This window comes from Platalea leucorodia (assembly GCF_965183815.1).
Source record: "Platalea leucorodia genome assembly, chromosome: 4".
NCBI lineage: Eukaryota > Metazoa > Chordata > Aves > Pelecaniformes > Threskiornithidae > Platalea > Platalea leucorodia.
Genome location: NC_138826.1, coordinates 61,421,322 through 61,438,066, shown reverse-complemented (window position 1 = coordinate 61,438,066; position 16,745 = coordinate 61,421,322). Strand labels below are relative to the sequence as shown.

The window sequence follows — 16,745 nt, the reverse complement described above, 5'->3', positions numbered from 1 at the left end:
GGATGGTGGTCAAGTGGAGTTGCACCGGGTTACTGACAGAGTTGGCAATACCAGCAGCAAAGGGCTGGCAGGAAGGTAGCACAGAGACTGTACTGGCTTTTCTGGAGTGGTTTTTCTCTAGTGAACTAGGAGTCGATGATGAAAAAGTTTATTTTTAACCATGTAGCTGAGGCATAATGTTTCCAGCAGCCTGAACAAAGGCATCTAACTAAATGAAGAGGTGAGGGTGTTGGGTGACTTTACCCAGCTTGCCCTGGACGCGTTCCCAGCGTGATATGAGAGTGTCTGGCACAGCTCTGCAGTGGGGACAGGACCAATTGCTAGCTGGCTGTACCATGGCTGCTACTGTCAACTTTGGGTATCTAGTTGCTCTGTTCATGATGTTTTACGGGTGAGTGGTATCCCATCAGTTGGGAAAATGAAGGAATTGTAGTGGACTGTAACTTCGCTTTGCAGCTGTTGGTGGTCAGGCAGAGGGGTGGAGAGACTGATGTAAAAGAATGAGCTCGTTTTTTAGGCTCTTTCACTCCCAAACATCTTGGACCGCAAGCAACTACCTTAATCCTCAATTTCTCTCAAGTTTATGGTTTAAACTTTAAAGCAGCCTGATGCTAAGGAGCTATCAGTGTGGCTTTACAAACCACAGTTTGGGAACTGCAGGTGTGGATAATTGTGTCCTTCTGGGCCAAAAGCCACTATGACCAAAGCATTTCGGTCTGAAGATGCGAAACATCTGTGCAGCTTGGGAGCAGCAAACAGTGCTGTAGCAGTGTAAGGGCAAAACGTGGAACAAGGTGAGGATAGCTGGGTAACTGGCAGAGACCTGTGCTTGCGCCTAAAGGGCAAGACTGAAGAGACAAGTCCTTACTGTTAATGGAGACAGCGTGGGCTTCCAGGGAGTTACTCAAAATCTCTGTTGGTAGGTAGATGTAATAGACTGCTCTAAGTGCCGACTTTGGCCTGCAAAGGTGAGACAGAAAGCTGTACGTGAAAGCACTAGAAGCAGAAGTCCTGTGGCTTCAGGTTACATCTTCCTGCATGTGGAGAATACTTTTAAGTTTAAATAGGGCCAAACTTTAACAATAGGGTTTTGAAAACCAAAGGGTGGGATTAGATATTTTTTTCCTCACAGTTCTTCAGGGTGCAGTCTTTGGATTGCAGCCTTATAAACTTCATCCTCTAAAAATCAAAGCTTGGTTTCCTGTGACTTTCAAAGGAAGGACATAAGAACTACAAGACTCCCAGTAAAACAGAAAAAACTGATATAGAGTCATACTTGTTATCACTAAACAAGGCACACGGTGTAGCACGCATCTAACATTGTGTAAGCTTGGGGTTTACAGATTTTCATTTATGAAACAGACTTGCTGTTGTAGTTCTATTATGGTTTATTCCATCGTAGAAGATAATACTCTTGCAAGTGCCCTTTATTTTTTTCAGAGCACAGTTCTGCCGTGTGACCATGGAGATGTAAGGGCATTGTGAATGTCCAGGCTTCCAGCAGTGTCCGAGTTAATAACACTCTGCAATAGCTGCTACAATTTCCCAAGGATCAGTAACAAAATGCCACTGGCGTGAGATGTCTGCTGGAGAGAGATGAATTAAACTGTGGGTTCTGCGGAAACCTCGGCAATCCATTTTGTATGTCTGCCTTTCTAGGGATTTAAACATGAGAGGGAATGTGTGGATGAGACAAAGATAAACTTCTTAGAGCTTAGGCTATTTCTACTCATTATAATTTTGAGCGTTTCCCAAGTTGTTTTTCAAAGGGCTTGAGTAATGGCTCCTCAAAGGTTGAAATATTCTTTGCATTATTTTTTTTTTTCAATCTTAGAAATTATAATACAAATGGCTATGCATATACATATATAGTCGTCGCCTAGAAAAAGGTGTCTGAAAGATCTTTCTTACAAAGTCTGTTTTGGGGGAGATTTTTTAAAATGAATACATGCATGATGTATTCTTTAAAGCAATTTTACACCAAATAGCTACGTAAAAAAACGTTGCTTTCCTCTGCTTGTTATTTAAATAGCTGCGCTCCACACTGGTATTTATCAAAACCAATGGGAAGCTATTGCAGAGCTAATGGTGAACAATTTACACAGGGACAAAATATGTCTATGCTGTGACAGAGACCCGAGTTTAGGGCCTCAACAGCACCACAGTCAGAGGAGACTGCAGTGCATGTTCCCCTGGAAAGGAGACGAGTAATTGGATAGAATAATCAAAGAATCAAATATCCTCTTGGTTTTTAACTTCAGTGGAAAGACAAAACCATTTTTTAATTAAAAGTTGCTCAATTTTATTAGCTGAAGACAATACGGCCTGAAAAGTCAAGTTTTTAAAGCAGCTGGAAGCAAGGAGAAGGAGCTAGTACAGGCCTGTACCACATCCCCATTCCTGTTTGTACTAATAGTGCAGTATAGAGGAAGATTTGGCAACTGGTTTCATCATTTTACATGCCCACGCTCCATCCCCTCTCCACCTTTTTTTAGTTGGACCTTACGATTTTTCCATTATAAAACATCTTTACCTTGTAAGAATGGGGTAGGGAGAGTTAAATTAGGCCTTTGCATTCCAGCTATGGCGAATGCCAGATAAATAACGTGGCAGTCAAAAGTGGGCTTGAGCAAAGTTGTCGCCTTCTAGAGTCTGTGCCCTCCCCGCCAGCCTGCTGCCCTGGCCCAGAGCCACTGCCCGCCGGGGAGGCTGCTCTGCCCCAGCAGCCACGGGGACGAGCAAGGGGCTCCCGGTGTCGTCAGGTGCATCTTCACGTGTCCTGCTGCTGCCTTGTCGCCTTGTCACAGACTTTTGCCCTGCTCTTGGAGGCTTAACCATGCTGGTAATGGGAGCTAATTCAGGTTTTCCTGTGAATTAATTCTTAAGGTGGCTCTTAATCATAAACTAATTTATGCTGAACCACTGATGGCAGGCTGTAACACGGATAAATCATATAAATGGAAATTTATTGAAGTGGAAGTGATTTTTTTTTTTTTTTTTTTTCCTTTAAGCATTTGCCAGCGAGGGAAAATGGGAAGAACTGGCCTTGGTGAATATCAGCCTTGGGATGTTTCCCTTGGGGCAGACCTGACCTGAGGCTGAGAGGCTCATTCTTAGTTCAGGCAATTAGAGGCAGGCTAGTCTTGATCATCCTGTTTAAGAAAATACGTATTTTCAGATTTGCATAAATTGCTGCTCTGCTTTTATCTTGTAATTCATGCACTGTGTCGCTCGCTGGTAAATCCCCTCTTCTGTGGGGCATAAAGGGCGTTGAGATGCTGTGGGTCATTCCCCAGGACGGTCTGCTGGTTACAGCCCTGCGTCACCGACCTGTCCGAGTGTCCTGAAGGCAGCACTGGTGCAAGGTGATTTCTATGGCAAATAAACATTTCCTGAAGCATTTTTGTGCGTTTTATCTGAACACCTCTTGAAAACCACCTGGTCTGGCTTCTCAGTCATCACAGCTGCTGTTACACAAACCAGATGAAAGGTGGAAGCTTCCAGGGTGCTTTGAAGTCTGCGAAACTTGTGCATTGCTTCTGTGGAGCTATTGAGAACTGATCTGAAAACCTTTGCTTTCATAAACAATTTTTGTCTCAGATGTGAATTTCAGATTTCCTTTTTCATCTGCAGTATGCTATATATAAACATTACAGATCTGAAGGTACCGAGCCACCAGACAGGTCTCGTAACTGTTGTGCACCATTCCTGACTCATGCTCAGAGCTCCAAGCAAAATATTAATTTTCATTTTCCAGTTTTTCGGATATACTTGGCTCAGCTAATGCATATCTTGTTACAAAAAGTAGCATTTGAACAGCAGTTGCTTATAATGCTTTGACTGAAGAGGTAGCATGTGGAAAAGCTATTAGTCATAAGAATGTTTTAAAACTTGTTCAGGTGTTTCCTTCTGAAGAACTAGCTCTTATTCATTAAGATTGATTATTTTATTTTATCTGTTGTTGGATTTGTTTTGTTTAAAACTGTTGCCTAGAATCATTTTGTTCCTTTTGATAAGGTACTTTTTGAGAGCATCATCTGATTATCATCTTCCAGGATACATATTTAAATATGTGGCTTTGCAAAGCTGTGGTTCTACTTTGTGCATGTTCAAAACGCAGCAGAGGAAAGGAAGTGGTGTCCAGGTAACCCGTCTTTTCAAATGCTTCCGAGTGCTTTCAAGTTGTGTGTAAAATGGGACTTAAAAAGGAAAAGAAAGAGGAAGGATGGTCTATTTTTAAAGCATCGTACTGGATTTAGAAGATCCAGGCTGAGACTGCAGCTCTGCAGTAGGCTTTCTACCTTACCTTTGGTGGGTTACTGGAACAGAGACTTGGAAAACCGCCAAATTGTTCTTTCATCAGGAAGGCTGGGTGTGTTGAACCTGGAATAACACTGTACTGATCACAGCAAGAATGCCGTTTCTGGTTTGAATGAGCGTGTCTGTGCTCTTACGCATGCCTTGTACTCAAAAATCCTGTGGTTGGGCATTTGCTGAGAAGGTCCCAGGTGAGATTCTCTTCTGTTTGATTACAACCAAAGATTTGAACCTGTTTTGGAAGTAGTGCCTGAGCGAGGGAGGCGTCAGCTGTTCTGGGCAGGGGTAACACTGATGTCCCTTTCCCCTCTCAAATTATCCTGGTTTTGCTTTGCTGCAGCACGGGAAGGATTTCGAGATATCAGACTCCTTTGTAGCAGGAAAAGCAATTTTTATGTTGAGCTTTGTGAATTGCTTAACATCTCAGAGCTCCTATACCCAATCTGTAAAATGAAAGGAGAAGGATTATTTTGTTTTGTTTTCCCAGTTGCTGCCTGTGTTTGGACTTTAAGCCCTTTGGGACAGATATTTCTGCATGCACAGTATCTGTTGTAATACAGTGCTGATTGGTTATTGTCCTGTTATTGTAGTATGGAGAATCAACATCAAGACAAATATTTGGCAAATTTTGTCCTCTTTCAGAAAAACACTTCTAGTGAGTTGATGTTCAAATGCTGAAACCATTTCCATCTCTAGCACAAAATAGTGATTCGTAATTATACAGGAGCCTTTCAGGGTTTGCATTTTAAGCAAACGTTGTACCTTGCGAGCCATGTGACTATTTCCAGACCTTTGTAAAGCATGGCTGAAACATGGTGCTTGTGCAGCAGAACCGCTGACCCATGGCAGAGCGGGTCCCCGCTGCGGTTACTTGTCCTGTGCAGGGAAGTGAGATGCAGGGACTTGGCCGAGGGCCTCCAGCAGATGCTGCCAGAACAAGGGGTTGGATCCAGAGTCTTTGAACTCAACTCTGTTGCCCTCTTCTTCACTTACGGAGAAGGTTAAGTGTGAGAGACAGACCCGTGCCAAATCCAGCTAAGCAGTTGTTAGAAGGCAGCAGTTGCAACAGAAGCCATAGGGGCCACTTTGCCTTGGGATTATCCTCACTGAGCCGTTTTTCTTGGAAAATGTCCTGTGTACAAATTAGAGATTTAACTCTGAACATGAAAAACTTGCTGTAGGGGCTGTGCTTGATGATGTTCCCTGTCCCAAAAAGGCAGGGCAAGGGATGCGGGTATAGCTGCCAAGCAAAATAAATACTGTGGTATAAGCTATCATCACTTTGGGAGTGGGCGGAAATGAAAACTGAAAGGAAGAGAGGGATATAACAATGCAAATAAGAGAGGTGGAGCAATCAGATGGAAAGGAGATCCAGGATAAGAGAAATTTAAAGCTAAAAGCCCGTCTGCACACTGCAGAGAAACATGTCTGGTGTTTGGGACATTCAGTAAGTCTCCAGACCTTCTGCGTCCTTTCCCCACTGTCCCGAGCTGTGCAGCAAAGAGAAGGGGAGGAAGTCCCAAGCTTAGGTCTCTACTGTCCACTACTTATTTTTGTACCCAGAGATGATTTTTCACGGATCAAATCTTTCTGTGGTGGCAGCAGCTTGCTGCTGTGGGCCATCACTGTGGGCTGCGACCTTCTGCTGATGCATTTAAGTAGCCAGTAACAGCCTTGTTGGCATCGCAGGGCCTTTCACTACATCCAGCGTGGCGTACACTGCGTGAGGTGGGTGAGCCCCAAGAGTAGGAAGGGATTTATTTCACTGATCTCGGGAAGTGGCCTGGATTTGAGCTATTCATCACTCTGAGTTTGTGACCTTCTGTGGATATCACCCAGACAGTGTTTTTACTTTTTATATCTTTTCCGGATGTTTCTTGATGTCATATGGATGGGAAACAGGACTGTTGTGTCCTTGCTCTGCTCAACAAACAGGCCTTTCTTACAAGACACCTCCTAAACTGGTGAATACTATCTAATCCCCTGTTCTAGCTCTAAAGGTTGGAGTAGGATCAGAGAATAGTCTTCTTACCTGGGCCTCTCATTCATAAAATAACAGGCAAAACTTGGCTTGCAGTTGGAGATTGTTATCAAAGTCTAGTAGTGATGGTGGGATAGGATCTGGAAACGCTGTCCCCCTTGACGCAAGCACACACAGTCTCTGCAAACCCTGTTTTTTCCATCTGTTTCCATTCTTTCCCCCTTCCTTTTTTTTTTTTTTTTTCTGTTCTTACAACTTACTAAGCTGGTTACAAAACTTGTGCTAGTGACTATGTTAAATATTATCAGTAGGGTCAAAGAAGAGTGAGCACACATTTCCAGAGTTGAATGCCCTTATCCAAAAAGATACTTGCAGCTTTGCTGTGAAGACCTGTTATTTCACATGGCTATGTAGATCAGAACAGACTTTGTGCATACTAAGATGCTACTTTCTGTATTTGATTTTTTTTTTTTTTTAACCTTTAAAGCTTTTGGAGTTATGAAGTGTCATGAGATGCCTAAGGTTCACCAGTAGATGTTGTAAGTTGATTCTGCATAAGTGCTCCTCAACAAGACAGCCAGCCAATGGATGTGTATAATTGTAGACTATTGCATAGGGAGAGATTCATAAATGGCTGATCTGTAGCTGGGAATGGTTTTGAGGTGTAACCTTGAGACTGACTTGTATGCATGAAATCATTTTGAAGAATGAGTGACTAGCTGTTAGTAAGACAAGATGAAAAATGTTTTTGCCCTGCCAGCTGACCTTCTGCAGATTGAGGCTGGTTTTCCACAGAGAGATGCTAGCAAGAAGGAGAATGGGTTATGCAATTTGTTGTTTTGATTTGCATATTTATTCAAGTGCATCTTCCCAGTGACCTCCTAATAGCTGAGCAGTGTCAGATGAGAGCACTTTTGCTGTCGCTGATGTCTGCCAGGGTATCAGGCTGGCTTGTTCAGGAAACGGGGAGGGCCAGGCTGGGTTCCTATCCATGCAAAAGCAGTCAGTGGGACTACAGGAAAAAAGCCTTCTTACCCAACTGAAAATCAGTGTTCATACATATATCTTTAATTTTGTGCAGAGGGGCTAGGAGAGATGGGCAACAACCCAAGTGTTACCAAGGATCTGGTCTTGGTGAGGCTGAAAATCTTTTGGTTGCTCAAACCAAAGCTCGTGAGACTCACTTGGCACTGATGAGAACTGATTTTGGATACAGCCATAGAGGAGACATCCCTTCTGCCGCTCTTGCCGGTTACTGATGACGTACGTGTTCACTAAAGCCGGGGGGAACAACTCCTTTTGCAAATAATATCATAGAATCATAGAATGCTTTGGGATGGAAGGGACCTTTAAAGGTCATCTAGTCCATCCCCCTGCAATTGGCAGGGACATCCACAACTAGATCAGGTTGCTCAGAGCCCCATCCAGCCTGGCCTTGAATGTTTCCAAGGATGGGGCATCTACCACTTCTCTGGGCAACAGAGCAGCTTTCACGAGTGGCGGAGCCCCAGGACGGGAATGGGAACTGACTTCCCTGCTTGTCTGTGTGATGCAAAAGCTGCTGTAATATGGAGTAGAAGCAACCATCTGGTTTCACGTTCACCAGCAGCTTACAAGACCCAGGGGTCTTTACATGTTTCCTGATGAACTGTCTGCAGTTTGAGATTTGCTGTAAGGATGACCATCTCTTTAATACCAATATGTGATTTTTATTTTTTTTTTTTTCCTAAAAACTATGTTCTCAAATTCAGATTCCCTCATTTATATTAATAAATAGGTTGTGGTATTGCATCATGTCAGCTGGATATTTGAGACATAATTTGCTCTTATCCAAATTCTGAAATATTCTTGCAACTCAGTTGGATTGAATTAAATTTTAATTAAAAAAATAATGTGTTTACTTGAACCAAAACATTGCAAACCAATAAACTAGTGGATTAAATACAAATTTGGGAACATAACGCCGTATAAATACGCTAACTATACAGAATATTTTTGAGAACTAAATTTCTGTTAGGCTTCTGCTTGGATTTTAAAAAATGCTTTTAAACACTTAAGGACTATAAACTTCTGTGGTGTGGAGGCGAGTCTCCTGGAAAATACACTGAGCCTGAGAAGCGGTAGCAAGTGGAGCAGAAGCAGGCAGGCAGGAGCAAGCGAGAAAGTCTTACCACAATATTTCCTTGAAGTTCACTTCTTTCTCCTCCTTTTCCCTTGTAAAAATACATGCTTTTTATAGAATCAGAGTAGTATTATCCTGTACTTTACAGAGAACTTTTGGTATACTTCTAATAAATTAATTTAATGATGGAATAGATCTAGATAAGATATGAAGATTTATGTTCAGCAGTTTCTTCCTGGGGGTAATGAGTTTTGATGAATTAAATAATGTTTAAGGCTTTTAAGTACTGTCTTATTTTCAAAAGAACATCTTACCATATAAACATGGTTTCTGTCTTGTTTTGTCACTGATGTCCTTGCCAACCAGATTTCAAAAGCGAAACATGGAAAGATAGCTCAATATCTGTCTCTCTCTCTCTCCGTCTAGATTATCAGCGTCTGATGACGGTGGCGGAGGGGATCACGACGCTGCTGTTCCCATTTCAGTGGCAGCATGTGTACGTCCCCATCCTTCCTGCCTCTCTCCTGCATTTTCTGGATGCTCCCGTTCCCTACCTGATGGGACTGCAGTCCAAGGAGGGAACCGACCGCTCCAAGCTGGAGCTGCCTCAGGAGGTCAGTCTCTGCCTTTGGGGTTGCTATCCTGAAACGCGTTACTAATATTTGTGTGAATCCCTGCTGGAAAATGCCATGTCTGGTGTTAGGAGGCTTCTCTGGCACTGTGAAGATTGTTGGCCAGCAGGAGGGAGGTGGTGGGGGAAGCCTCTGCAGTCCTTCTCGGTCCATTTCTGAATTTGATGAGTGACGCTAATTATACTTCTAAATGGTTCTCCTTCTGCTTCTTGCTGTGATGCTGAAAGTTTCTCTGCTTTCCCTACATCACACGTTTCAGTAGGTTTTGTCACTCTGTCAGTGTCACACTCCTATCAAAAGAGGGCTAAAGAGCATTTCATTCGGGGATGGTCTTTATGAAACTGGATCTCGGGTGCAGTTGCTGGATGGTATAAACCTGTCCCTGTCCCCCCACTGCTGGTGAGAAGTTCGCCTCATCCTGCTGGCCTCGTCCTACCCACGTGTTCCTGGTTAGGTCAAGGTCTATTACTAGACCAGCACCCTGGCCTCAAACGAGCCAAATTTGCATTAATACCATGCCTGTGAACCGCTTAGAGGCATACACACACACGCTTTTAAAATATTGACTCACTCCAGTCTTTTGGACTGAAGATCTTCCTTTCTCCCATGCAGTGGGAAGTGAAAGCTTTGCCTGGTCTCTCTCTGGTTTCCCCCAGAGAAAAAAAGGAAGGAAAGGTCATTCTCCTAATCTACGTGTTAAAATCACTGGTGGTAGACAGTGAAATAGGGATTTTTATCCTCAAAATTTGACCAGGATGATTAAAACTGCCTCGCATTTTAACCTGGCCACTGATTACTCTCTGTAGTGCAAAGCCTTTGGGATATGGCTAGCCTGTCTGCATTCGAGATGGTGACTGGACCCATCTCTTGAGCATGCCATGCATTTTAGCTTGGGTTTCTTCTTAAAATCAGTGGGATCCCTAAGAATAACTGTGTGTATGGCTGTAACATCTCGTGACAGTGGCACCGCTGTGCCAAGCTCCGTGCGGGGACCTCTCCTGGGGGCAGGGTCCCTAAGGCTTGCGAATAGCTGCTTTTACTGAGAAGGCAGGTGGGAGCAGCAGCGGAGGAGAATATGCAGGAGGGGCAGTTTGTATGTGGAAGTGCAGGGATAAACACAGGGCAAGGATAATACGGTTTTTAATAAAGGTCTATTTTAAGTATTAGGTGGAGGTGACTGATTCTTAGCCTTGGTGGCACGTAACAGTGCAAATCAAGTCTTACCTTGCGGATACAGTGGCCCAATTGCATGAAATTTGCACTGGTGTGGAAATGAAGCTGGTATCTAGTGACGCTTTTCAGTAAAACCATGCTAATACTACGTAATTACTGTGATTTTTAAAACTATTAGTCATATGCTTTTAGTTAGCAGATTAAGCTGTCATTTTCCTTAAATTAAAATTTTAATGTGATGGGCTTGCAGTATCACTGGAATAACAAATTAAATATCGCCAGTGAGGGAAGAGTAGTAGTGGAGTGGAACCCCCCCGCCCAATTACAATGTTTAACAAATGAGTGAAAAATACCAGCACCGCATTTATGAATACCACAGGTCCAGTAACTGTGGGAAAGGGAAAGAAAGAAGGGGTATTGAACAGGGAAGATCTTGAATCTCAAATTCCTCTAGACAATAAAAAATAGAAAATCCTTCAACATGCAGGCAATGATGAAGTGCTGTTCGCTTTAGCATTCCTTTGTTGTTCAGGCCAGGGGCTAGCTTTTCAAGCTCTTGGTCTAAATATAAACCATTTGTTTGTTAGAGATAAAAATTCTAACAACTGGCCATCATGCTGTCTTAAGGTTACTAATCTCTCTGCATTAACTTTAATCATCAGATGTTTTTGAAGAGAGAAGTGAGACCAATTCCCCAAGGGTTTTCTGAATCTAAATCTCATTTTTCAAATTTTGTAAATGATATGCAGAGCTGAAATTAAAAAGCCTTTGAAATGAAATATTGATAGATAAGAAGACAGTCCCTGAGCTGAAGAACTGTATTGATGCATACCACAACTCTTTAATAGCTGTATAGTTAAATAAAACAAATTGTTTTGTATGAAAAAATGCTTTTTTTTTGTACAGTCCAAATTTATTATGAAAAAGTGAGCTGAAGGGACAATTCTGCTTTACCAAATACCCTTTAAAGTATCTGTGTGAAAGGTGATTAATCTCAAGTATGTCCCTCAAATATCCAATATATTATAACCATGTTTGCTGCGGCATGTACTGTCTTGCTGAAAATTAACCTTTTCAGCAAGGGAGGAAAATAAGTCCTTTCTGTTCACATAATCTGAAGATTAGTCTCCAGTGTTTGGTGAGAAGTAAAGAACAGTAAAAGTGCCTTGGAGAAGGCGGAGGAGCTGTGGTAATGGCCAAGTCAGGTTAACAAAGACCTGCTGCTGCTGCCCTGTGGGTTCCTGCATCTCTCGTTCTGCAGCTTTATGCCAGGGTAAAACCCTTCGGAGCTCAGCACCTAGGGAATCTGACCTGGTTTAAGATTTTATTCAGCACAGCGCACTCAGACAGAGAATTTCAGATGTAAGCCGTGATTCAGAAGATCAATTACTAGTTTTCATTCTGCTATTATTCCTGAGGGTGCATTTACAATGTAATTAATTTTTATGTAGGGTTCTTCCATCCCCCCCATTGACACTTTCCGAGTAAAAGTATCTGCTCTGCTAGATTCATGTCTTCGCTTAGCTTTAATCTTATGGGCTGAGATCCATCTCCATTCATAGCAAAGCTGTCTAAGAGCACTCTGTTTAAATCTCGGGAAGAGGAATTGCCCAGATTAAAAGCCTTCATGGAAACAGGGGGTAGGGAGGAGTGAGGAAATAGGGCTTGACCTCCAGTGGACAAGCTATACTCAGACATGATCCCAGAGGATTTGCATGGGACCCTTTTTTGCAGCTTTGCTCCTAGCAGCGTCATCTTTCTCACTGAACATCTCGTCCATTGGTAGCGCAGCTACGGAGGCTTCTTGCAGTTAGATCCTGGTAAAATAAACATGCCCTTGAGATGCGATAATTCACACAAATAGTATTTACGTGAGCTGAGACGTGGTGCTATACATTCTGCTTGCTGGTGTGTCCTTGGCTGGTTTGGGAGGGGATATCAAATCTTTGTAGTGGGAAGTTTGGGATCTGCAAGTCCTGGGGGAACAGGAGAGGGCAGGAGGCTTCATTTATTCGTTAAATCAGTGCCATCCAGTTGGCCCTCAGCTTTACTGAAGTCTGAAATATCACAGGCTAGACAACACAGCTAAAGTCTCCTGCATATGTGTGCTCTTGCCGTTCTGTCTGGAAGCACCCTGGAAAAACAGGGCTACTTATCAGAGCAGCCAATTCAGTGCTGAGCGTCTGTTTCGAAACTTTTCTTTTTATTTCAGGCAAACTTGTGCTTTGTAGACATCGATAACCATTTCATCGAACTGCCAGAAGAATTCCCCCAGTTCCCCAACAAGCTGGAGTTTATCCAGGAAATCTCTGAGGTTCTCCTGCAGTTTGGGATCCCGCCGGAGGGTAACCTGCACTGCAGCGACAGCGCCACCAAACTCAAGAACCTGGTTCTCAGCGACTTGGTGAATGACAAGAACGGGAACATCCCCGGCAATGCCCTCAACATGTACGAGCTGCTGAAAGGCAACGAGACCATCGCCCGCCTGCAAGCCCTCGCCAAGAGAACGGGCGTGACAATGGAAAAAATGACCATCACGGCTCCCCTCGCGGAGAAGGAGAAGGATGGGAAATTGCCATGCGAGGAGGCAGAGCTGAGGGACTACAAACTGAACGTGCAGCTTCGTGAGGTTTTTGCCAACCGCTTCACGCAGATGTTCGCAGACTACGAGGCTTTCGTTATCCAGGCTGCCCCCGATATGGAGTCGTGGCTGACAAACAGGGAACAAATGCAAAACTTTGACAAAGTAAAGATAGCTGTGTATTCATTTTTCCATCTGAAAGTGCTTTTGGGAGGGAGGGAGAATAGCTATATTATGTATATATAGCCTAGGTACTCTTTAATCCGCAGTTCTTCATCTGCCTCACTGAGAGATTTGTCCGTTTTGATTACACAGGGCCAGATCGCCTGCCACAGTAAATCGGTGCAGATCCACTGAGCCGGTCAGAGCTGTCCTGGCTTGTATGAACGAAGCTGGCAGGCTTCTGCCCAGCGGATGGGCCTTCTCCTGTGGGTTGGGTGGAAGGGTAGCAATGGAAAGTGACTTTTTTTTCTTTCTTTCTTTTTTGTTTGCTGAGGGGAGAGGTGCACACAGGAGACAAAACCCAAATCCAGTCTTTCTTGTTTCCTAATCTCACAGTAGAGCTTTTTGTTAATGGGTAGTGTTCTGTAGGAGGTTATCACATCGTTATGGCAGAAGAGTACTGTTATGACTCCATTGTAGTGTGTACACAAGAGTGAAAAGGAAGCCGAGATTAGAAATGGAGAAATAAAGAGACTGTAGGCTAGTAAAAGGCATGAGAAATGTTGGGAAGTTTGCACAGTTGTTATTTCCAGGTGACTCTGCAAAGTAGATAGCGCTCTTAGCCATCGGCTTTTTCAGATACAAGTCCTTCTCTAAGTAGATAGCGCTCTTATCCATCAGCTTTTTCAGATACAAGTCCTCCTCTAAGGAGAATGGTAGAAGGATAAACAGTCAGGAACAGACTAAATATTGATCTGAGTCAGTTTTTGATCAAAAAAAATGCTGCCATGCCTTTTATTGGTCTTGTTTGTATTCAGGCATTGAACAGTGCAGCATTCAAAAGGAGGGGGTTGTTTAGGCAATCTCTGCTAGTACTTCTGCAATAAAATGGGCTGTTAAGGTTAGGGTTTTCAAAGCTCAGTTAGAGACCTGGGCACACGCTCAGCTTTAGTTAGAAATTCATGATTAATTGCCTTGTGTAACTTCACAAAAGAGCGTTAGCTGAAGAGCGCTGTACATGCCTTGATATGTTTGACACCTTAATAAGTGATCTGGTCCCAAGCAGGGATGCGCAGACCCGAGGTCCCAAGTGGGCACATGTGGTGGTGGTCTGCCGTGGGTTGCACAGGGCTCGTTCCTGCGGGTGATAGCTGCTAGACTGCTTTGAAAAAGCTGGCAGCACGGTCACTACTTCAGTAACTCCCTATTCCCTTTACTCTAGCTGTCACGAAGCCTCCCTGACTGCTTGTTTCTCACAGTTGTGACCAAAGAGGTGACCCACAAACCAAACCCCTTTGTAGATGGATTCACACCTCTCTGAGAGGTGTTTTTGTGGTGGGGAGGCCTTGTCCAAGCCTTCCCATTGGCTGCTGGATCGGTTCTCGGCCACAGGACGGCTCGTGGTGTCAGCGCCGGGTGGGAACGTGGCACTAACGAGCTGTTCTGTATTTCAGGCTTCCTTCCTTTCGGACCAACCCGAGCCTTACCTCCCATTCCTTTCACACTTCATCGAAACACAGATGTTTGCAACCTTCATAGACAATAAGATAATCTCCCAGTGGGAAGAGAAGGACCCTCTTCTGCGAGTTTTTGACTCCCGAATTGAGAAAATAAGGCTATATAATGTAAGGGCCCCTGCATTGCGGACATCCAACTATCAGAAATGCAACACTTCTTTGAAAGAAGCAGGTATGTTCAGACGGGCTAGTAAAATATTCAAAAGTACAATGATGTCAGCCACAAAGAAATATAGGTCTTCAGTCATCTGAGTTGCAGCCGATGAGGAAGCCCTAGAGCTACCTGAGGAGGACTCAGTGGTGTCCTTGTTTTCCCTAGGCAAAAATTTCAGCATGCTGTTAAACACCAAAACCAGCGGGAGCCTTTACCTTCCCTTCGAGCTCTCCTAGGCTGGTGTCTTTAATAAACACAAACCAAACCATGGAGCTGGGCTCGCCGTTTCTCATTTCAGGCAGCTCCTGTTCCATTGCCAGGAGAGCTTTCCTTCACCGTGGTGGTGGGACCAGCGCCAGCGACACCGAGGAGCCGAGCCCCGGTGTCTGTTCCACTGGCCTCGCCCTCCCCTTCCCGTAAAAAGACCTTTTTTTGCCTTATGCCATTTGGTTAGAGCAGCGGGGGATGCCGGGGACGTAACCCTTTGTGGCGTATTTAGTAGCTCCAGCAATAGATGCTCAGTGTTGAACAATACGCTGTGTACTGAAGACTTGGATTTTTTTTCCATTACAGTCACAGGATGCATTTTCAAATTATACTTGAGTTTCTTACTGTGCAAGTATTTATTTCATTTCCAAGTAATACAGGGAAATTATACTCTTAAATTTGTTGTGACACAAATTAATGAACTGGGGCAAACACATCTCTCTCTTTTTTTTTTTTTTGTTTGTTTGTTTGTTTGTTTGTTTTTGTTTTAATTCCTTGAGAGTGTTTTACTTATTACGAATGTAGCAGAAATAGGAATTCTGTGTCTGCTTAACTTTTTCTATCTAAAGCCAATTCTAATTTGCAGGTCAACTGTCTATTCAGCGTCTAGTTTTGGTAGATATTGTGGCACCGGAACCTCATTTTCTGTCTTGTGAAAAGCAGCAAACTGATAGTAATACCAACTTTCCTTCATATTTACCATTCACAATGTATGTGACCCTAGCACCGATCCAGCACCCGTTTGTTTAACCTGCTGTTTTCAGAACCCTTCAAACCCTCTGACCTCACGCTACCCAGTCCTTTTCTCCAAAATAAAACCATATGAAGCAATTTTTTTTTTTTTTAGAGGGGAAATAAAAAGCTGCTGAGTTTCTAATGATAATGTATGTAAATCTTATGACAGTTTCTTTCCCATCACAGTTTTATAAAATACGAAACAAGTTCTGTGTTGTTCTTGACAAATGGAAAATGGATTTAGCTTCCACATTTTGCATATTTATTCACTAGTCGTGATATGCTGAAAAGAACGGGCCTGCCTGTTAATGGATGAACTATAAAGAGTTGAATATTAAAGTTGCTAATTAAATGCTGATATCCCCCATACACCTCCTTTCCCCTCTCCTTCACAGTGCATCTGACTTGAGAGGGTGACAGATTTTATTTTCGTCCTGCATGAGATTTGAGATGAAATCCTCTCTGCGACTGAACCGCATTAGTCTCAGCAGAGCTGAGATTCCCACGGACCCTCTCTGGTCTTGCTGTAGCCTCCCCTGTTTCCAAGCATCTGTTCATCTTCTTGATGCTGCTTAGGCCTTGCCACAGTTAGCTACGCTTTTTGAGGGCCTGTCATCCAGTACCGGCATATCTAATTTCAGGAGGACGATCTTTATAGGTGCCAGATGTTTGCAAAACTTGGGTATTGCCCCGCCATGCATCTGCCCAAGGAGACGTGTCTGGGGCAAAGCAAGGTGCCCGACCCCGCAGAGAGCTGCAGCCGGCCTCAGAGGTCTCCATTCTACCGAAGGAGCGTTGAAGCCAAACACCGAATTGCAGGGAAAGATGGCACTGCTCCTGCTGATTCATAACCCACCTCGTAGGCTCCCATAAAGACCTGCTTGCTTACTGGCTAACTTGCTTGTGCTAGTGGTGTTGGGTGAAGAAACTAAAAGCAAAATAACAAAATAACAGTGCAGATGTTTCATCACTTCTGTAAGTGACAGATTTCTGGGTCTAAAATCACTATTTAACAACTTAGAGCGTTTTCAGCGATTGGAGCATGACCACTTCTGTTGTTGTAGCACGTGTCTTCAGGTGGTTTGCTAACGCGGTTGTTCCCCT

General features: G+C 43.6%; 1 protein-coding gene across 4 annotated transcripts in view; it reads left to right on the top strand.

The window, feature by feature from the left end:
- The window catches only part of DENND5B (DENN domain containing 5B), a gene marked incomplete at its 5' end in the record, with an annotated part of 114,674 nt that overhangs the window by 63,991 nt on the left and 33,938 nt on the right, over positions 1-16,745 (top strand). For 3 of the 4 annotated variants that reach the window (XM_082308773.1, XM_082308772.1, XM_082308771.1), the window contains 3 exons: positions 8,847-9,034; positions 12,438-12,971; positions 14,423-14,657. In XM_082308773.1, the coding sequence (XP_082164899.1) occupies positions 8,847-9,034; positions 12,438-12,971; positions 14,423-14,657 (957 nt within the window). Of the gene's footprint in view, positions 1-8,846; positions 9,035-12,437; positions 12,972-14,422; positions 14,658-15,492; positions 15,580-16,745 lie in introns of all 4 variants that reach the window. The other variant, XM_082308770.1, reaches the window with a different exon arrangement.